This window comes from Psammomys obesus, unplaced genomic scaffold, assembly GCF_907164565.1.
Source record: "Psammomys obesus unplaced genomic scaffold, mPsaObe1.curated_primary_1811, whole genome shotgun sequence".
Taxonomy (NCBI): domain Eukaryota; kingdom Metazoa; phylum Chordata; class Mammalia; order Rodentia; family Muridae; genus Psammomys; species Psammomys obesus.
Window position 1 is genome coordinate 36,664,740 of NW_026587216.1, and position 22,834 is coordinate 36,687,573.

General features: G+C 41.9%; 1 protein-coding gene across 1 annotated transcript in view; it reads left to right on the forward strand.

Annotated features, from left to right (window-relative positions):
• Nucleotides 1–22,834, forward strand: part of Ubxn2b (UBX domain protein 2B) — a 65,668-nt gene that overhangs the window by 25,504 nt on the left and 17,330 nt on the right. Inside the window, exon 8 of the mRNA XM_055603200.1 lies at nucleotides 170–368. Coding sequence (XP_055459175.1) covers nucleotides 170–332 — 163 coding nt within the window. The 3' untranslated portion in view covers nucleotides 333–368. The remainder of the gene's footprint in view (nucleotides 1–169; nucleotides 369–22,834) is intronic.

Consider the following 22,834-nt stretch of genomic DNA (forward strand, 5'->3'; position numbering starts at 1 on the left):
TCAAAATCTGATGAACTTTCCCATCAAAATAATGTATACTAAAGAAAGTTATAGCACCTTTAAACAAAAGTTGGGATTATATAATGTCTGTTGTAAAGATGATTGCCATTAAAAGCTTGCATGGAATTATGCCTTTTCTACAATAAACCATTTCTACTTATTCCTTTAGGGTTCTGGATGTACGAGACTTTATAGTACAGTCACGTCCTGAGTTTGCAACTACTGACTTTATTCTTGTGACTTCGTTTCCAAGTAAGGAGCTAACGGATGAAAGCCTGACACTACAAGAAGCGGATATTCTTAACACTGTGATACTCCAGCAGATAAAATAGTATTGCTCTAATCTGTGTAGGAGCATATAGGAACAGGTAGTGTCATGCATATTATACTTCCAGCATAAAACAGCCAAATTATTTTTATTATTCATATAAATTCTGGTTTTGCTGCTGTTCTATCTTCCAGTCTTTGTCAAGATAAATTTAGACTAAAGATAGAGCTTAATATTTGAATTTTTAATTGTAGGGCTGGCTTATATTGATAGCTTGTAAACGTCTAGGTCAACCAACTTACTACTAGCTCAGTGTTAATTTAATGACATTTTTAGATGAAATGAACAGAAACCCTTTTTGGCAAATATATTTGGTGAAATTTGCACTCAAGTTTCTTAATTCAGCAATGACCAGTAGCCAGTAAGGATCCTTTTTCTGTAATATTTGCCAGAGTATCTGCTGTGAGTTTGAAATTGTGTGATCATACAATAATGAAGGTTTTGCATATTCTTTTTACATATTGTTTGAACTATGTTTTAGTAACACAGAATGTATTTTGGCCTTGTATTTTATAAAATTACAGCTGCCATAAACTAAATTTTAATACATGTGAGAGTCATCAGCTCTTGAGAAGACATGATAAACAGCACTTTAAAATCAAGAAATTATAGTCCCTTCCAGAGCCTGCCTTGATCACTTTCATTCACTCAGTCAACATTTTTATAGGGAATATATTACACAAGCGTGTAATATGCAATACAGAATATATTCTTCAGTGTATGAAGTGTATGAACTCAGTCTGAGAGACTGGAGTAAAAATTACCAGCAAGACTTGTGTTTTTCCTGAGTTAGGCATTTCTTGAACGGCCTGCTCAGTGTGAGGAGTAACAGAAAGCTTTTGTTCCTCCAGGCACCATTCTGTCCTTAGTCGCCATTTCTGTGTAGTTTTCTGTTGTTGACATAAGAAAATGCGGAATTTGTGACTGAAATTGCACAGATTTATTCTCTTAAAGGTGTATGTAGGTTGAATGTTGAACACGAGCTTCTCTGAGCTGGCCTCAGGGTCTTGGCAGGACTGCCTGAGACTCATTCCCTGGCTGCTGAGCTCCAGAGGCCCCTGTGTTCTTGCCCATCTGACATGGTGCTCTCCTTCATCTACAGCCAGTGCTTGGATCTTTCTCTGTAATTCATATTCTTGACAATGTTCTCTGCTTTTGAGGACATATAAGAGGAGATGTGATGCTCAGGGGAATCCATGATCATTGTCAAAGTTAACTTTTATAGTAACTAAAAATTATTCAGACTTGCTCTTTTCTATTTCAGTTACATCTTCATGGAGTTGGGGAAATTGATAAGCTTTTCTTTCTCTCTTTTTTTTTTTTTTTTTTTTTTTTTTTGGCCACCTACCAAACAAACTTACCCCTTCCAGAGGTGCTCAGATCTTCCAACCTAACACATTGTCTCTGAGTCCAAAACCTTAGCTGGATTTCATTGATTGAAGAGTCCCAAATCTCATTAAGATTATCTAAATTAAGTAGAGATTTCCTCTCTACCTATGACACTAAAAGTGAGTTATGTTCTTGTAGGTAAATGTCAGGACAACTATAGAATAAACATTGGTGTGTAAAAAGTCAGGAAACAGTGAAAAGTGGAGCCTCCAGTACCAAGGAGCATACAAATTCAGCCAGACATTCCATTCACCTTCTAAGGCCAAAGGTTAATGTATGACTTTGAGAACTTAAAATTTTAACTTTTGACTGTATTGGTCATCCTCCTTTCACAGAAGCCACACAGCTTCTTTCTTCTTTTCCATATTGTGTTACTGTGTACCTTTCATTTTAAAATAGCAAAGGTCTGTTAAGAAACTTAAGGGTCTCTTGTCTGTCATGAAGATCAGCTCTATTAAACAGAAAGCTCTTCCAAGCATCTTTATACATAACAGAAATAATCCCATCTCTAATTCTTACTTTTTCAGAGAAAACAGAATTGTGTCATATATCCATAATCTCCTCAGAGAGCCTTTTGTATGAGCATGCAAACTTTTATGTTAGATATGCATGTGCCTGTGTGTGTTTGGGAGATGCCTGAAGTTGAATGTGGAAATCCTCCTAAGTCTCTCTCCACCTTATTCAGACAGGCTATCCCAGTTAAACCCAGAGCTCACTACTGCAGCTAGTCTGGGTAGCCTGCCCTGTGGGAATTTATTATCTCCATCTTTTGAATGCTGGAATTTCAGTCAACCATCCTACTCAACCATCTTGGTGAACTCTTTGGCTACTGAGCCATTTTCCCAGTTCTTCAGACCTTTATTCTTTCTCTCTCATGTTCTCTAAAAGTTATACAGCCACACCTTCTGTTTCTTTCTATAACTCAGGCTTTCCTGACAAGCATTAACATTTTTTAAAATAGCTGTTTTAAGTGTTAGTTGTCGTTTAGGTAGAGTAAGTATTTCACTAAGCCCTGGTTTCTTTTTATATTCTTTTTATGTATCACTTCTTCACAGTGTTTCTATCTTACTATCAAACTATTATAACCAGCAAGAAAAAAAATAAAACAGGTTAAAGTTTACTTGAAAATTTCAGTGTAGTATTAAGCTCATCATATACAAATTCTGCTTTGCATATTACATACCTTCAATTTTCCAATAATGGATTCCTCATTTCTGAGGCCTCAGCAGCAGTATCTTTAATGTCATCACTTTTTTTTTCTAGTGGCGAAAACTTTTCCTTATGTAAGTAGCATTAAAATTGAAAAACAAAATATAAATTTGAACTAAATATTATGTTTAATATTCAAGCAGAAATACATAATACCAAATAATTCTACATTGAAAGCAGATCATAAGAAATTTTAATATTATTTTAAAATACCTTTTTCTATTACCATTATATAATTGTAGAAGTTGAACATTTCTTACTTGAAATCAACAATCTAAAATGTTCCAGTATCCAAAACCAGTGTACGCATGTTGCTTCAACAAAAAATGCATACCGTGACAGTCGTTTTCCCAGGGGGTTTCATCACCGCAGCAGAACAAAACTAAGGACATAGGTCGTAGAAGTGTTTTATTGTTTCAATTTCTTGGAATTTTCTACGCAAATAATCATGTCTTTCCTTCAAAACTAATGAAGAAGATTGCTCCATATTGAAGTGGTGAATTATTTGCCTAATCCCCTGAGGCCCCTTTCCCCTGTACTCAGGGGTCCCTGTTCAGTAACAGTTTTCCTAGACAGCTGTCTTTGTTTATTGGGGGAAAAGCTACTAAGCTAGAGTTATATCTTTTTAAGTTCACTGGAGGAAGATTTTCTTCACCATCTTCATTGTCATCCTCATATTTTTTCTCATCATCTTGTTGGGGTTCATGAACAGCCACACAAACTACTCAGACACTGGTCTCAGTCACATATGTATGTTTTGTTGAATGCACACTGATTAATCAAGGACGCAGCTGGACTCAAGAGTCAAGACTGCCACCCTGGGCAGTTTTGTGGAACCAACCACAAACAGGTGCATTTACAGTATTTGGCTAGCTACACAAAGCAGTGCTCTCTAACCTTTAATTGGCTAGGTCTAACATCATAGTTGTCTAGGGAGTTTCCAAGACCTGAGGGCCTTATGATGGGGAGCTTCCAAACTAAAACAAGAAATTGTTTTGATTACGGCAAGGAACATTAGGTCAAATTAAGGTTATGACCTAACATGACCTCCTGTCATGCTTAAGCCTAACATTTCCCCTTGAATTGTGTAGGGAGACAAATCATTGACTCTAGGGTGTCCTGTGCAAGCAAGGGCTCATACTGGTCTTAAAGACTATATGTTAAACAGCAGATACACCTTTCTTTATAAAGGAGACCAAGGCATTAATAACACAAGACCCAAGGGTCAACAATAGGAGTGAGCATGGGGGACCTACCAGAGCTCTGATAAGTGAAGGTTAACCAGGAGATGTATTGAAAAACGGTTTCATACCACCTTGTTGATTGCTTTCTCTGCTGTTTCCTATCAAGGAGGAAGGTTTTGTTGTTGTTGTTGCTCTTGTTGTTGTTTTTTTTTATTTCAGCGATGGGGTTTCTGATCACTCCAGAGTAATTAGCATAGAGCATTGTTCTCAAAGGGCCGTATACTCTTCCTTCAAGAACAGATCTAGGGCCCTTCCATTCTGTAGACCTACTAAGGAATCTACTTGATTTTCTAGGAAGGAAGTGGTTGAGTGAAGCTGGCTAAATCTTTTTTTTTAATTTATTATTATTACTATTATTTTTATTCACTTTACATCCAGATTGTAGCCCCCTCCCTCTCCTCCTAGACCTATCTTCCCTTCCTATTCCCCCTATCCTCTCCTACTCTGAGAAAAGGGAATTCCCCCCCCCCAACAACCCACACCCAGCATATCAAGTTGCATCAGGACTGAGCACAGCCTCTTCCTCTGTGTCCTAGCAAGGCAGCCCTGCCAGGGGAAAGTGATTGAAAAGCAGGCCATAGAATCCATGTCAGAGACAGCCCTCACTCCCCTTATTAGGGGACCCACATGAAGACCAAGCTGCCTTTGGCTTTATCTGTATAGGGGGTCTAGGTCCAGTCCATACATGGTCCTTGGTTGGTGGTTTCTGTTTCCACAAGCCTCTCTGGGCCCGAGGTAGTTGGTTCTGTTGGTCTTTTTGTGACGTTCCTATCCCCTCTGGGTCCTCATATCCTTCCCCTCACTCTTCAAGATGCCTACACACTGCCCAATGTTTAGCTGCGAGCCTTAACTGTTTTCCTCTGCTGCCGAGAAGAGCCTCTCAGAGAACATCTGCAAGCATAGTAGAGTATCATTAATAGTGTCAGAGCTTAGCTGTGTACCATGGGTGGGTCTCAGATTGGGCTAGGCATTAGTTGGATATTCCCTCAATTTCTGCTTTATTTTTATCTCTGCACATCTTGTAGGCAGGGAAATTTTGGTTCGAAAGATGTTGTTCCCCTCCCTCCACTAGGAGTCACTGTATTTAGAGGGTGTGCCCTCTTAAGTCTCCATGACCCCTGCTACTGGTAGTCTCAGCTAGAGTCACCCCCGTATCCTCCTAGGAGCCTACCCTGTCGTAGGTCTCCAGCTTCTTAGGGAGATGCCCCCACTAATCGTTTCTCTTCTCTCTGTAAGCTCTTTGTGCTACCCTCTGCTCTCCCCAGGTCTGTTCTCTACCCTCGTTTCTCTCCTAGTTCCTTCTCTTAGCCTACTCCCTCTCTTCAGCCACTTCCACTATCTTGCATTTTCTCTTTTGAGTGGGATTTAAGCATCTTCCCTTAGATCTTCCTCATTATTCTTCATCTTTGGGTCTATGAGTTGTTATATGGGTTATCCTGTACTAGATGGCTAAAGTCCACTTAGAAGTGAGTATATACCATTTGTGTCTTTCTGGGTTTGAGTTACCTCAGTCAGGATGATATTCTCTAGTTCCATCTATTTGCCTGCAAATTTCATGATTTTTTTTTTTTTTTTTATGAGCTGAATTGTATTCCATTGTATAAATATACGACAAGTTTCTTTATTCTTCCTTGGTTGAGGGACATCTGGGTTGTTTCCAACTTTTGGCTATTACAAGTAAAGCTGCTAAGAACATAGTTGACCAGATGACCTTGTTGTGTGGTGGAGTATCATTTGGGTATTTGCCCAAGAGTGGTATAGCTTGGTCTTGAGGCAATATTATTCCCAGTTTTCTGAGAAATTTGATTTCCAGAGTGGTTGTACAAGTTTGCACTCCCAACAGCAATGGAGGAGGGTTTTCATTACTCCACATCCTCACCACCATGTGCTGTTACTTGAGTTTTTGATCTTAGCCATTCTGATGAGTGTAAGATGAAATCTCAGTCATTTTAATTTGCATTTGCCTGATGACTAAGGTCATTGAGCATTTCTTTTAAGTACTTCTTGCCATTCAATATTCCTCTTTTGAGAATTCTGTTTAGCTGTGCACCCCATGTTTAACTGGATTATTTTGTTTGTTGGTGTTTAACTTAAGTTCTTTATATATTTTGCATAATAGCCCTCTGTCGGATGTAGGGTTGATGAAGATCTTTTCCCCACCTCTAGGTCGTTAAGCCAGACTTGAGGGGAGGCTCCCTGTTCCACAGCCAACATAGCCTAAACCATGGCCACATTTTTGAAATGTTGTTGTCTTTTGAATCTGCAGAGCAACCAAAAACAGAGAAACAGTCCAGCCAGTAGCAACACTCCAAATATTCCCACGCCAACCCACTCCTTAAAATAGGAAAAGGCAGAAGATAGACATTGGCAAATAATGTAGTCCCAGAGAGTTATTAGTGGCGAAAAATCTTGGGAAGACTTGTGCATCATGCATCACCGGCATGGGTCGAGGAAAGGCTGACAGGATCCCCCATCGAATCTCCTGGGTCTCCACCTCCAAGCTCGTAGGCAGTCCGTTCAACATCAGGATCAGGATCAGGGTCATCGTGCTTCACCACCCGGGTCAATCGCGCCGGAACCCAAATTGGATTTTCTTGGTCCTGTGGGAAAATACACACAGCTCCCCTGGATCTTATTAAAATAGGATCCGGTCCTTTCCATTGATTATCAAGGACATCCTTCCATTTTACCATTTCTTTTGGAGTAAATGCATTAGTCAAGGTAAATTGCAATAAAGGATGTTTTGGATAATGATTATCAATGTCATAGGCCTTTTATCCAATTGTAAAGACAGATATGCGTGTTGCCCACCGGATGACCCGAAGGCATTTGTTCCTCGGGAACTGTCCCGGCTGGGGAACATCTGATGTAAACTTGGTAATATTAAAAACTGTGCTATTCTATCCCCCGGGGAGATGGAACTAATCCCTCTAGGGGAAGAACATAATATTTTTATTTGGCCCTCAAAGTCTTGATCTATAACACCTGGATGAATCTCTAGACCCTTTATGGTTGTAGATGAACGGCCAATTATCAACCCTACAGTGTCCTTTAGTAACGGCTCGGCAAGATCAGATGAGATGGGCTGACATCCCATCATAGGTGTTAGTACTGCTCGGGTGGTGGCGCACAAGTCCAATCCTGCTGATCCTGTAGTTGCTCTTCGGATGGTGTCATCCTCACAAATCCTTTTGATTTGCATGGAGTCTGCTGAATTGCCCCATACATTTTTGGGCCCTGGGGTCGGGGGCCCCTCCTCCCGTTTTTTTGTTGATTGGGGTCTATAGAAACTTCGGGAAGAACCCTTCCCTGAATGTCCTTAACCGATCTGCATTCATTAGCCCAATGCTTGCCCTTCTTGCATCTCGGGCATAACCCCGGTAGTTTATTAGCTGATCCACCAGAGGTTGGCACTTGAGAGCGACATTGTTTTCTCATGTGACCCATCCTGCCGCAATTAAAACATTTCATATTTGCAGCCTTTTGAGCAGAGAGCACAGCTGCTGCCAAGCCTTGATTTGTTACCGGTCCTCCAACTTCCCTACACGCTTTCATCCAGGCACTTATTCCCTTTCCTTTCCAGGGAGTAATAGCATTTCTACATTCCCTGGTACACTGTTCATAGATTAATTGTTCTACAAGCGGCATTGCTCTCTCAGAGTCCTCAAATATTCTTCCTGCAGCTTCCATCATTCTTGCCACAAAGTCTGAAAAAGGCTCTGTAGCCCCTTGTATAATTTTAGTCAAGTTCCCTGTTACCTGACCTTTGTTAGGCAAACTTTTCCAAGCCCTTACGGCTGCTTTATTTATTTGTTCATATACTTCAGGTGGGTATAAGGTCTGATTAACTACCCACTGGCCTTGTCCAGTAAGCATATCATAATTCCATTGAGGCCGTTGATTGGCTATGTTTTGCTTTGCTTGAGCCATACACAGCTCTTGATAAATGGATTTCCAGTCTAAATATTGTCCCATAGTAAGACATGCTCTCACTGTTTTGGACCAGTCATCAGGAGTCATAGCTGCGGCTGCTAGTCTTTCTATCAGCGCCTGCGTAAATGAGGCGCTAATACCATAGGTTTGTACTGACTCCACCAAAGCCTTCAATTGTTTCAGATCCAACGGTGAGTGCTGCCTTTGATTTTGTGCATCTTCCCAGACGGGGAAAGCAGCCTGAATTTTCTTTCTTTCCTTTTCTGAAATTAATGAATTAGGAGCCATAGCCCTAGTAGCTTTACTCCTTTTTCTGACTTGGATCATTTCCTCGAGAGGGGGCGCTGTCGCACCATACCCTGGCGCATAAGGCGGGTCAGGGCCATATCTCTCTGCTTCATATTTTGCTGCTTCCTCATCTAATTCTGCTTGCTCATCAGGATCGAGCTCTATCTCTTCCTCTTCACTAGAGTCAGCAGATTGTCGTGGTTCCTCTTCCTCCGAGGACGTCTCCTCACCGGAAGAGGACTCCACCTTAAGAGTCTTAAACTTATCCAGGAGAGGGTACAACTTGTTAACCCCTTCCTTTTTGCTTGTATTTCCTTTAGTTTCTGATATCATCTTTGATTCTTTATTTTTTGACTCGAGTTTTGAAAGTTTTCCCGTGTTTTTGGGTTTTTTCTCCCTTTTGACTATTTCTTCTTTTTTATCCTTTTTTAATATTTCTTCCTTTTCTGCTTCTGATAGACTATCCTGATGGTCTGCTAACGCTCTTTGCCCCTCCTTTACACCCACTCTATCCCGTTTCCCACAATTAAGACACAGACAACACAACAAGACAAAAACGAGACTAACATTGAGAAACGGAATACACCAGACCACAGAAATCATACCTTGCAGAAAAGTACCGCGGTTTCGCACTGCTGGCTTGAATCCTCCTCCGACGAGCAGTCGGGGGTCCTTCGAGTCGTTCCTCCGCCCAGGGTTCGGCAGGTTTCCCGGGTTTCGGCACCACTTGTCACGCGCAGCCCTCGCCGATAAGGACGACGCAGCAACAACAGATTTGTCCAGCAGCAACTTTATTGTGAGGCTCTTAACAGCAGATGGAGAAGGACCCCAAACCCTGTGTGCGTTCTGCTTAAGTAGCCAGCAGGGTGACTTGTTCGTCTGTAATTGGTGCTCCACACAAAACCCAATTAGCATGTGGTCTCCAAATGGAGGACCACACAAGCCTACATTAGCATAAGGCGGCGCATGCGCAGATCGCAAAACAATGCTGGCAAGAAGAACCAAGAAGCAGGAAACCGGCGCCATCTTGTAATGGCAGGAGTGGCTCCCGACACTAGGTTGTCGTTTTGTTCTATTGACAGTGTCTTTTGTCTTGCAGAAGCTTTTTAGTTTCATGTGGTTCCATTTATTGATGAATTTAGAGCCTGTGCTGTTGTTCTGATCAGGAAGTTGTTTCATGTGCCAGTGAGTTTCAGGGTTTTCCTTTCTCTAATAGATTTAGTGTTTCTGGTTTTATGTTGAAGTCTCTGATCTACTTGGACTTTTGTTCAGGGTGATAAATATAGATCTATTTGTATTTTTCTACAGCCAATTAGACCAGCACCATTTTTTGAAGATTTTTTTTTTTTTTCCATTGTATGGTTTTGTCTCCTTTGTCAAGTGTCCTTAGGTGTGTGGATTTATTTCTGGATTGTCTGTTCGATTCCATTGATCTACCAGTCTGTTTCTGTGTCTGGGCTAAATCTTTATCAACCTGTTCACTGAGGTATTTACATTGCTCATACTCTGTAATTAGGGATGCTGTGCCAAGTGCAGCAGAGCCAGCTACCCTTAATCCTACTAGAATGGGTTTCAGAATAGGGGCTGCCAGTTTTTGTTTCAGAAGATCCATGTGGATGCATTCCACTCTGCTTTTATAATAGGAAACCTGAGTTAGGACAAGTACTAATATGCTTAATTCAGCTTCTTGCTCAATAAAATGGCTGACAGACAAGGAGTAAGCCCTGAGGTATAGGCAAGCCAAAACACTCTGGTTGCAGCCAGGAGGTTTTCTTTTAGTCCAATGGCTTGTATTAAATGTACATCAGGATTATGACACATTTGAGAGTAAGTTGATGTGCTTAGGGGATACTCATGACCTAAAACAAGTTCCATTTCCCCATATGTCCCCTAAATTAAGGGGAATGTCCCATGGTAAAAGGTAGTATCGTAGGGGAGAACGAACTTAAGGCTTTGAAAAGGTTTGGAAACTATCACTGCTATACCTATAGAGTAGTGAGGTTTGGACTTTAAACAGAGCCAGCAGTCTCTGTCATACAGGGATGGGTATTTAGAAACTTAAAAGCAGCTATAACAGCTTCTATCAAGGGGGACCCATGAAATGGATGGGGGATAGTGGAGTCCTGAAAAGGGGGCTATGGAGGGCAAGTTTGGAGGTGTGGTCTCCAGCCCAGAGGGGTCAGTAGGGACCTGGTTAGGGAGGAACCTCATGGACTCCTGCTTAGAGGTTCAATGGGCCTAAATGGTATAGCTTAGCTCGCCTCTTAATAGGGAACACGATTCCTGGGTCCCAGCCTATACAGTATGCTCTGAGTCCCCATGTCCTCTCAGTGTCCCTAGTCCGTATAGGAGGAAGCAGTTCTCATCTCTCAAAGGTGATGATGACCATTTTACAAATGCAGGGCACCTTACAGCTAAGGTTCTGTTGAGTTTTATTTCTGAGTACTCATCAGGTTTCCAACCCTTTGCCCAGGTAACACAAGGCCTATAGAGGCAATGAAACTTCTTCATCCTGGCAGTAGACCATCTCCGCTCCTTCAGCTGGGCAAGCATAATATTGGTATCTTCCCATGAGCGTTTCCTCCTCAGTGTGTTTGGGCTGGCACCCAGAGGTAAATTTGGACCCAGGAACTCTCCCAAGACTTGGCCATGAATGGCAGAGATCTGCCTTGAACTGGGGAGGCTCAGCAACAATTCTACCCATCCAAGTATCTGATAGTTTCCATAACCATGTCCTTGGCCTATAGTTTCCTGGTTTCCTGAGTCCTATGCTTTGGCAAGGTACTAGATTTAGCAGGTAAGAAGTATCAGAGGGAGCCATTGGCCACCAGTCTTACCTTTAGTGGATCTTCCAGATGCTGTCTGTTGATACATTGTCAGTCTGGGTCCTGGTGTTTCTGGGAAGCAGACTTCAAATGGGAATGGTGGATCCAAGCTCAGATTCTTTCAACTTTTACAGCCATAGGTGTGGTCAGGATCATGGTGTAAGGTACCTTCTTTCCAGTGAGAGTTTAAATATTCTCTCTGTTGTCTCTTGATCCGGACCAGGTCTCCAGGCTGTAATCTGTGGGAGTGGACCAGTGGCAGTTCATACAAATGTCAAACCTAGGTGTAGAGACCACTCTGGACCCTCTGGAGTGTCTGGACTGACTTAAGAATAGCATGGTTAGAATTGTCTGCTCTAGTATTTGGGAAGATTAGGGGAGGTCTCCCAAGTGTTATCTCACAAGGAATCATTCTCTCGATTTAGGGAGTGTGTGAGGGTAAAGGGAGGGACACTGTCCGTCCTGCCAGTTTCCAGGGTTAATGTGGTAGGTCTCCTTTAGGCCCAGCTCATCCTTTGTGCCTGCCCTGAGCTTTGAGGACGGGAGGCACAATGTAACTCCCAGCTATCCCCGACGTTCACACTAAGGCCTGACCAACCTGGAAGACAAAGGCTGGGCGATTGTCCAATCCCACAGCTGTTGGGAAAGCCTCGGTCCATCCTGAAAAGTGTCAACAAACACTAAGAGTTATCTATAACCAAATTTTCCTGGTTTTACCTCTGTAAAGTATGTCTCCCAGAAGATGCTGCAAAATTCATGCAGTTCCTCCCTCTCTTGGCTGCCATCAAGTTTGGGACAAAACTGGTCTTTTGGCAAGAGTGACACCCAGTGGTGACATTTTGCAGATTTTTAGGCAAGTCTGGAACATAAAACTTAGGGGTAATCAATTCTTTCATCTTTCTCACCCCAAAGTGGGTTCTCTCATGAAGTTGTTTGATCAGTACTCTTACTGGAGCCCTACGCAGGATTTTTATCCCATCTACCACTCTTCGTTAAGATAATCTTTGCGTAGAAGTCGGTAGGCCTCTTCATCTTCCTTGAAAGTAAGTTGGAGCTTCAGGCAAGACTGAGTCAGGCAAAGATATCGATGGAAGCATGGGTATTTGCTTCATTTTTTCCTTAGCTGCTGTATCTGCCCTACAATCCCCTGAGACCTCTGGTGACTGTCCTTTTTGGTGTCCTGGGCAGTGTATAATAGCCAGTCTTTCAGGCAGCCATGTGCTATCAAGAGGTCTAGGATCTCTTGTTTATTTTTTAATAGTCTGTCTTTCTGCTTAGGAGTGGTCTTTCCCTTCTAGTCCCATCTCACCGTATGTTGCCCCGTGCTGCGGCAAATGCCTGGCAGCCAACAGTGTAAATACTAACCACCTGCTCCTTGGCTAGATTGCGTGCTTATGGGAGCTATCGGCTCTGCATTCTGGCCCAGTATCCTACTTGGGAGGGGAGATGCCCACTGCTGCCCCTGCATACCTTGTCCTGTCTTTCATAAAGCTGCTTCCATCGGTGTACATGGTCAGGCCTGCACTGGGCCATGGACTGGCAGTCGGTCCAGCCAGCTTTTATGTACATGCTGCAGGATATACAAGCAGTCATGGGTTGGTGGATTGTTCAAATCTGGGTTGGGTAGCAGGGTGACAAGATGAGCTAGGGGCAAAGGACACTCAGAGATGGTTCAATAATAGGGGCTAATAGTTCATGAGCTGAGCATTTGAGATCCACTGTTCCATAGGCCCTTGAGAACGCTTTCTATAGCATGGGCCATTGTGATGGTCAGGAGTTGTCCCAAAGTCAGTTTGTTAGCATCCTTGACCATCACGGCAATGGCCACTATGATTCTCAGATAATTCGGCCAACCTGCTGCCACAATGTTTTAGATGACTAGGCCACTGAACTTTTCCAGGGTCCCAAATTTTGTGTCATCCCCCCTTTGGCAATGCCTTGGATCTTGTCCACAAACAAATGGGAAGGCTTAGTCACATCAGGCAAAGCTAGGGCTGGTGTAGACAGCATTGCCAATTTTAAGTCATTAAAGGCTTCCTCAGTCTCCTTGTTCCACTTAAAAGTTTCCTCCTGTCCTCTAGTGGCCTCATAAAGTAGCAAAACTGGGAATGCAAAGTCTCTAAAAGCCTGCCCATCCCTAAAAACTCAATGTACTTGTTGTCATTTCCTCTGGATGCCCAGGATGGTGTTTCATTGTTTGTTTTGTTTTGGAGACAGGGTTTCTCTGTGTAGCCATGCTGTCCTGGACTCGCTTTGTAGACCAGGCTGGCCTCAAACTCACAAAGATCCACCTGCCTTTGCAAGCTCTAGGGATAGACTTCTGTGACCCCAAGTTTGAAGACCAAATAAGTGACTTCAGTCACTCAGGCTTGTGCCTCTTTGGCTGATACTCTGTATCCCAACTCTTGTAAAGTTTCTAGGAGGGCCTCAAGTTGCTGCCATGTCTTTGTCTAGTATTGAAGCGAAGTGAGTGACATTCGGTGTGTTTTGACTGTACACACTTAGGTCTTGGTGGAGGGCCTCATTAAAGATAGTGGGTGAGTTTTTAAACCCTTGTGGCAGCCTCCTCCAGGTCAGTTGTCCATTGAATCCATTCTCCAAATCATTCCATTCAAATGCAATTATCAGTTGTCTCCTCTTGCCTAAAGGAATGCTGAAGAAAGCATATTTGGATCTAATACAATGTAGAGTTCTCTATCAGGAGGCAAGAAACTCAGAAGTGTATATGGGTTTGTTTGGAAGTGTCAAATGGGTATGTTCCAGCCTTTTGTTTACCTCCCTCAGGTCCTGCACCTGCCTATAGACTTTCTCCCAGGCTTCTTGACTGGCAACAGTGATGTGTTCTGTAGGAAACAGCATGGTCCCAGAGCTGTTTGGTGTGCTGCCTGATGCCCTGGAGGGCTTCTGATGATAGAAAGTATTGCCTTATGGCCATAGCCTTCAGAGTCACTACCACAGGAGGTAGGCCAGGCCAGGGAGGTTTTTTTCTGCCCATACTCATGGTACATCTGCCATGTACCACGAGGGTAGATGAGGCACTATTCCTTGTTTGCCCATATTCAGGCAGTATTCCTCTTACAAAAAGGATGAACACCAGAATGGGGTCTGATTGGACTGTCATCAGCTTTATTGTCTTCATCATATTCATCTTCAATTTCTGGAGTTGCTTCTTGCTCCTCTTCATAAGGTACAGTGTGGCGCCTCCAAACTTTGCCAGCTGTTCTGCACCTATGTCTTTTTCAGCTGGAGTTGCTTCCTGTTCCTCTTCAGGCTTAGTGTGGCCATTGGGTAATTTGCTCTTGCATCTTTTACTGGCTGGGGCTGCTTCCTATTCCTCTTAAAAAGGTGCATGCAGTGTGGCCATTCTGACATTTGTGTACTGTGATTAAATTTTGAGTCTTTTTTTTTTTTTTTTTTCAGCTGGGCCTGCTTCCTCTTCTCTTAAGAAGGTACACTGTGCTTTTCTGACATTTGTATGAGTTACTCCTGAGCCTTTTCTCAGGTGGAGCTGCTTCCTGTTCCTCTTCAGAAGTTGCAGTGTAGCCATTCTGACATTTGTGAGCTGATCTGCTCCATAGTCTTTGTAGCACTCATTTTTAAACTCTTACTTTATTTGGGGTGTTTACACCTCTACCTCCTTTCCACCAGCCCCCCCCCCCCCCCCGCAACCCTAGGTAGGAGAGAGGTTGGTTGGGAGAGAGGGCACAGACCCATTTACTTCCCCTGGCTGTTTAGAGTCATTGGGTCTTTTGGGGATATACCTATCTGTCAACAGCAATTGCAGCCTTCTCCAAGCTGCTGCGCCCAACGCATTTCTCTCCATCTATCTGCTCCAGACCAACATACTGTCAGTCTTTCTGGTCTCTCCAAATGCTACATGCCACATGCCAACACTGCACACCACACCGTCTCTTTCTGGGCTCTCATTTATAGCCTTAGAGCCCTAGTCCAGGCCCCTCTTGGTGCAGCGTGTGGCAGCCCATTACCAGCTGGCAAAACCCATGCCCCCCATGAGACAATTAACAGCTATGGACAAACTAAAGCTTAAACTAAAATCCCACACTTGGGATTAAAACAAAAACATATTTATATAACATAACTGAGTTTACAAAGAAACCAAAATTTCCACTGCAATCTTTTCTCAGCTGGACCTGCTTCCTGTTCCTCTTCAGAAGTATGCATGTGGCCATTGTGACATTTGTGTGCTGTGATTGCCTCCTCTTTTCTCAGATGGGGCTCCTTCCTGTTTAGAAGGTGCAGTGTGGCCTTCCTGAGCTTTGTACTATTCTGTGCCTGCATCATTTCTCAGCTGGAGAGTCTTCATTTTCCAGAGCTTTTCTTCCTTATTTCCAAGGTCTAGTCATAGCTCTGCTTTTTAGCATCTTTTCAGCAGTTGTCAATTCTTCTCTGTGATTATCCTGCTTTAGGAATTGAAACACAGCCTTGCCCTCAATGAATGGCACAATCCACACAGGCCTTCAGTCTGCTGGAGAATCACATTCAAAGGTCCTAGACCGAAGTAGTCAGAAAGGTGCTAACTTTCTGTGGATCCAGGTAGGGGCCACAATCTCCATGTTTCTTTCTTTATACGCAGACTTCATTCACTTTTGTCCAATGGCATCCTCTTCTGCTTTCCCTCTCCCCACCAAGGGCCACATGGTCTCTTTTCGTTTCTCCTGGTGAAATGCATAAGTAAAAATGGGTGTTTATAACTGCCTTATTTACTTTGGGCTGGGCAGATAATTCACCTACACTGTTTCAACAACTTCACCATCCATCTTCCGGCCCCCATCCAATGCCATCCACCTTAACCATCCTTATCTAGGCTACCTTCCATCCATAATCTTATGAACACTTGCTTATTATGTTTGGTGTTTTTTCCATCCGCGCCATCCTTGGAGTGTTTCCTCCTGGCCCACGTGGTTTCTTCTCCATGCTAACCCATTGTGTTCTCCTCCCTTCTCTCTTCCCCATCTGTCTGTTTCCCATGAATCTCTTGAACCCAAAGCCCGGGAACCTTAGCCATGCCTACCCCATTCTGTCCTGCCCAGATTTTAGGCCTTTAATCAATCAGGTAAAATGTCTTAGGCAGGTTTATACAACAAGGATAGGTTTATCCAGGCAGTAACCAGATCTTGAGGGCAAGTAATTGGTTGGCATCAAAATACAAGAAAGTAACAGACCAACCCCCAAGACATGACCTCACTTTCTAAAGACTATTCATAACCAGTTAGATATTGTTTGATACAGGTTTTCTCCAGGTCTGAACTCCCTCCAAATCCTCTCCAGCACTAATCTGATCCTTAAAGGTCTGAGTACGGCAGGCTGGGCTCTTGCAGCCAATGCCAACAAAGCTGCCTTGGTTGCCTCCACACTGAGGCTACAGAGAATCTGAGGCCACACCTACCTTTTGCAGTTGTCTCATCAGCAGACCCCACTCCTTCCTGGTTGGCTAGAATGTGCTGTAGGGGATGAATAGAATAGCATAGAAGTGAGCTAGGATTTTTTGTTTTGTTGCCCTTCTTGAAACAGGGTCTTGCTGTATAGTTCCTGGCTGGTCTGAGACTCATTATGTAGCCCATGGTGGTCTCAAACTGGCAGAGATCTGCCTACCTCTACCTCTTGAGTGCTGGGATTAAAGGCCAGTGTCACCCTAGAACTAAGGTTCTAAATAGTGGGACTCCTACTACAAGGTCTCTAGAGAATTTTTCTGTCATAAAGAAAAAACAAAACAAACAAACAAACAAAAAAAAAAAAACAACAAAACTCTTTTCCCTCCCAGTACAGGCCCTGTCCTGCTCCTTTTTCTTTGTTAAATACAATGTGGTTAACAGATATAGTTTAAAATATTACCAAAGCTAGCTATGGGCACACATGCCTGATCCTACCACTTCAGAACTAAGGGAAGATTGCTGACCTGGGCATCAGCCTGGGCTACAGTGTGAAACTGCCTTAAAAAAAATACTACCTTAAAAAAAAAAAAAAAAAGCTACCTTTCAGATAGAGCAAACTTAGGGCCAGAGGGATGAAGTCAGTAGATATAGCAGGGGTAAGGACCAGAGATCTCATGCCCATGTGATCCTTTATCTGATCCATGTAAGTCCTACCAGGCATGGTAGCCACCTACAGTCTCAGCCTGGAGCAGGTAGAAGAGGTGGTATCTGTAACCTAGGTCCCTACCTAGACTAGCAAAATTGGATCATTCCAGGCTCAGCAAGAGGCCCTTCTTTGATAACGAACAACCAGGAGAACGTGGTCAGCCTCAGGCCTCTAGGCACATATGAACATATGCATATGAATATATGCATACTCCTGTGTTTGCCTCCCCTATTGTAAGTGGTGATTAATATTTACTAGTGATGTATCGTCTAGTAATTCTGCTTTTGTCCTAAACAGCTGTATAACCAAATCACCACACAGAGACTGAGTTTATTTAGTTAACCTAGAACACAATGCTGGGCAATAATTACTCCCTCCTAAACCTCCAAGCCCTCATAGTTTCCTAACATTTAGATTTCCCACATTATACTTGCTTGTAGTGATATATTATGTCCAGTCCATCTCCACAGAGTTCCAAGATCTGTCCTCTAGCTCTGCTCCCAGCTCTCCTCTTGCCCTTTCTCCTCCCACTCATTTCCTGCCCTCTAGCTCCTCCCCTCTTTCCTGTCCTCTGGTGGCTCCTAGCTCAACATTGTGTCTAGTTGCTTTATTTGGAAGTTTATACCAAGTTGAGACAGGATGCTTAGAATAAGTATCACAATGCAATGTCCAGATTGAAACAAGAGAGTTGGGGTGTAGGGGGCCCAGAAATCAGCATTTGAATGAAAAGGGTAATATACATTTCAAAAGAACATTACACCAACACTCCCCCAAAACACACACGCAAAAAAGTGAAGAAATAATACCTTAACCGTTGTAAACAAAAAGGTACTACCTGTTTTAGAAATGGGAAAAAATATCCAGACCTTGTAAAATAATTTGAAATTTTCTTGTAGCTTTTTCATCAGTTATATGGAGTACCTATAGATGCAAATGCAAAAAACATGACTGCATTTTTCTGTGTAATAGTCTTCCAAAAGACAGGAGTGTGCATTAGGACAGAGGATTAAATACCCATGTGGATGACTAGTACTTTCATAGGTATTACAGTCTAGGCTTTGAGAATACATTGACATGGTAACTTAAAATGTACGATCATCACGAAACAAGGTGGCCACTTGAGCAGTTAGACAAGAGTCTGAGGACAGTTGTTTTAAATGATTATGTGTTTGCAGTACCTGCTTACAAATAATATTTTCACAGAAACTCATGTTTTTCAAATTATCCTTGATATGTAGTTTGACTTAAATGGTTGACAATCTGTAAAATATTTAGTGCCCTCTAATTTCAGTTAGAGTTTATAAAAGTCCTCATGTGCATGTGTGTGTTTCTATAGCCCAGAACAATGAAGTCTGTGGCTTACAGCTGATACCTAGCTAATAGCATGCAGCATAACAGTTTTGCCTGTTAACCTGTTGCCAAGATCTGGGAGCAGTGGAGAGTGCTCCTTAGATAGTTTGAACTTAATGGATGACCTTTTTTGCTTTAGATAAATGTTTAGGGAAGCAGAATGACTCAGTAACTTTAATCTGCAGCTACCTTAAGAATTCCCTTGAATGCTGCAGTTGATTTCAGAGGAAACTCCTGGAAGGAGGGACATCAAGAAAGGAAGCTAGTGGGTCACTACTGGTTGTAATCCTAACACTCCCCTCTGTTGCAAGAACAAATAAATAACTAGTTTAATTCAGTGGCAGGGACTAAAGAACTTGCACAAAATTAGCAACGCAGTCCTTTTTTGTTGTAAAATTAAAGTAGTGTATACTAATCTACAACACAAAAAGATTAACACAAGAGATTAAAGGTGAGTGGTACCTGCCCCTTATGTTAGTCTTTTGCCCTCCTACCTTTCCCCTCTACGGTTTTGCATTAGCCTGGTAGTTTGGGTACTGGAACATTCAAAAAGACTAGTAAACACCCTTTTTATTTTGTACCTCTGACTTTGGTTTGTGCTTTTCTTCTCTACATAGTGTGCATTTGAGTGTATCTTTCAGAACACAATTATAAAACACTCTGTGCTGTGGTTTTCTTATTTAACATCTCCCATATTTTGATTTTTTACCTCTATGACAAAGGCTAATTCCCTTGCTAACTTTGCTTTTTTTATTTTAGAGTCAAGAAAGAGAACTCATTTTCAGTGTTATATAACAATCTGTTTTAATTAAAATGTGGCAAATATAAATAGTACATATTTTTCATATAATGGTAGACTTGAACATTGTATTGTGAGCATAGTTGTAAGCAAATGGACAAACCTGCTTTCAGTAACCTGGAGCTTGTATTGAAGTTGAAAGTTGTAAGAGAAGTAATGTCTTAAAGAAATGTGTATGTTTTCTATGTTAAGTTCAACGTTCCAGAGCATGAGATACTTATTTTTATTTATGTAATAAAGTTGTATGCAAATACAGTTTGTGTTTATAAAATGCGTTATACTAATGAGTCTAGGAATGCCCCCTTCAAAACAAATATTTATAATGGTAGTGTTTGAAATATTGTGCATACAGGTACTTTATAGCAACTCAAACAAATCTGACTTTGTATTTTTTAATATTAAGCATGTATGTTATTCATTTTTGATAAGGAGTACATATCTTAGAGATGTGTGGGTTTATCACTTATTGAGAGTTTACTAAGCTCAGCATTCTCTACAGGCATGTTACAAGTAACGTTGTTGTATTGTATGACTTGTTTTGACCTCGCAGTAATAAATCGTTTCTTCACAAGTCTCCTTTCTTCAGTCTGACAGTCCTGTCTCCACAGTCCTGTCCCCTTACTGAGTGCTGCTCCTGATAGTAACTTAACTTCTGTTCTTATCTGCTAGCACTGCTCATTCCACAGCCTCTCAGAAAGTGCAGGGCTTTGGCCTACTATCTCCCTAGATTCTATGACAGCCTCTTACCTGAGGGTGGCTCTGAATGGCTAAGTGGTAAGTCTCTGGACACTGGAAAATGTGTGCATTTATGTTTCTCAGCAGAGTTTCACGATGATACCAAAAACTGATACTATAACTGTGATACTATAAGTGATTCTATAACTATGAAAGATGAGTTAAGATTTAACCATGGTAAATTGTGCATGCATAAAACTATATTTAATACTATTTTAAACTAAAAAATGGCAAAAAAAAATTATATGTTAGTAGAGAGTTAATCACGTGCCACTCAGACATCTTACATAATCTGGCTGGAGGAGCTGTTGACTTTGGCTACGCTCTCAGTTGGTGGCACCCATAAAGAAACTTCTCACTGTATATATTGTGCTTGTTCTCTGAGTTAACTCCATTGTGCAATCTCCCATGCAAGCAGTTGGCAGAAATGACCTACAGTTACAGATTTCCAGATAACCTTTATTAGCAGATAATGAAGTTTGCAAACATTCATGTGTTTCGGTGTTCTTGGAATTATTTTGAGAAAGATGTGGTGAAAGTCTGTGGTGTTTTTTTTTGTTTTTTTTTTTTTTGATATCTCTGTTTTGTGTGTGTGTGTGTGTGTCTGTCTGTCTCTAAGTGTAAGTGTGTGTAAGCCCAACTAATTCCTTTATACTTATAGACATATATTTTAAGTATATTTTTACAAAAACTATCAAATAAAGCTGCCAATTGCAAAAAGTATTCTGTGTACAGTACTTGAAATAAATCCCTTTTAACAGCTATACCCACAGGCATCTGGATTCTTTCTGTCTTTGTGCTTGTTTTGGTTTTGGTGTAATAAAAGTGACAGCATGCTGATGCATTTCCAGGTTGTGCCCATCTTCAGTGAGTGTTTGCTCTGAGGTAGTTTTTGCAAAAGAATAGCCCGACAAGTCACAAATTATTTTTTGCTTCTCCTAAATTACTTTTTGAATTAAAAGAACCCATCTTAATCTGTTCATGAAAAAAATGAGATGTTTACATTCCTAGAAGTTTATTAGTCTGTTCATTTTTACTTCAAATGTGCAAATGAGTCTCAATTTCGCTTTTATGAATGATTATCCAAAGCTAAGTTACTTAATGACATTTAAATATGTGAAAAAGCATGTTTATTCATTATACTAGAAATAGTTGATGCCTGCCTTTATTCTGTACACGCCCAAACACCCAACCGCCACTGCTGTGGAAACTGAAGTGTTCTTTTTGATCCTATGCACTAAATCTCCAACCTAGAAACGTTCTCTACCTGTTTAAAGCATTTGGGGTGCCCTGTTTTCAGAACTGGGAAGTAAACGCTAGCCTGGTGTGTGCTGAGTATGTGCTCTGTCACTGCTCTGTACCACAGGCTCTCCGTATACTTCTAAATAAGGCTTCCTTAGGCTTTAGATTCCTGGGGTCTTTACTTGAAATAGTTCACCATCCTAAAATGTGTAGGGAGAGGAGCCAGGTGTGGTCAGAGCTGTGCCAACAACCGGGGCAAGGCAGAACATAGTTGTTTGTGATAAGCTCTCACTGAGGATGTGTTTACGGACATGCCCTCTGTCAACACTTTGACATACAAAATTATAGACATATTGGAGCCAGTTCAGCTGCTCCAACTCGATGAATCTCTAGAGACTATCACTATTTCCTGAATGGATCAATTTTGCAAATCAGTTTATGCTAAAAGCACAGAGGACATCTAATCTTTAAGTGGAGATGTCTCTGTAGATAATAGTAACTTAGAATTTTTTCTTTACACATTAGCCTTAATGAGAACAGTGAAAGTGAGAGGAATGAATAATACCCCTAAGATTTTCATGGAAAAAAATGCTAAATGACTTCCAAAAACACTAAGTGGGAAAGTCAGCAGTCTCTCCATCATGGATGTGGTCTGTCTGCCATTGCTCTACAGTTTAGGGTAATTGGAGATAAAAGATGAGTTATCTCCAACACAAGGCTCTCAGATGACTGGAAAGCAAAACCAAACACATGTTCATCTCACTGGGAGTTTTAGATGACAGGTGCCTGTAAATACAAAGACCCGCCCTTCCCCCATGTAAAGCTTTGTCCTTGGGCCCCTTTTGGGATAGACAGCTGTAGTCATGGGGTTGGACAAATTGTAGCAGAAGGAGGAGGTCCAGCGAGGCCTGAGGGCTCTCCCTGCATAATGCAGGAGCCTCAAATGAGAGCTGGAAGGAGAAAGAAGAGACTCCACTTGCTGCTTCACTCTGGAGAAGATTCAAGTTGGTCACTCGTTTTGAGGAAGAGGAGTTTCCGTTTTAATGAGTCACATGGGGAGGACAGGTAGGTCAAGATCCAGAGATTTAGCTTAGCGATGCTTCTTGAACCTCCGGTTTCCTCTGAGGTTCTTTACCAAAGTGCCATGGTTTGTGTTCAGAGCCTCCGTCGTGTGTGTGTGTGTGGTCAGTGGTCAGTGTTGCCCTATCCAGTCTGGAGCTCACTGTGTGGCTGAAGCTGCCAAACTTTCATTTTCTAGATTATATTCTCTTTGAGCAACTGCTAGAGTCGCTGTAATTTGGTTCTATTAATTCATGTGTACTGTTCTAATCGCTTCAAAGTTTCGTTGGATGTTTTTCCTCAATGTTTTTACTGATTTTGTTTTTCCAACTTA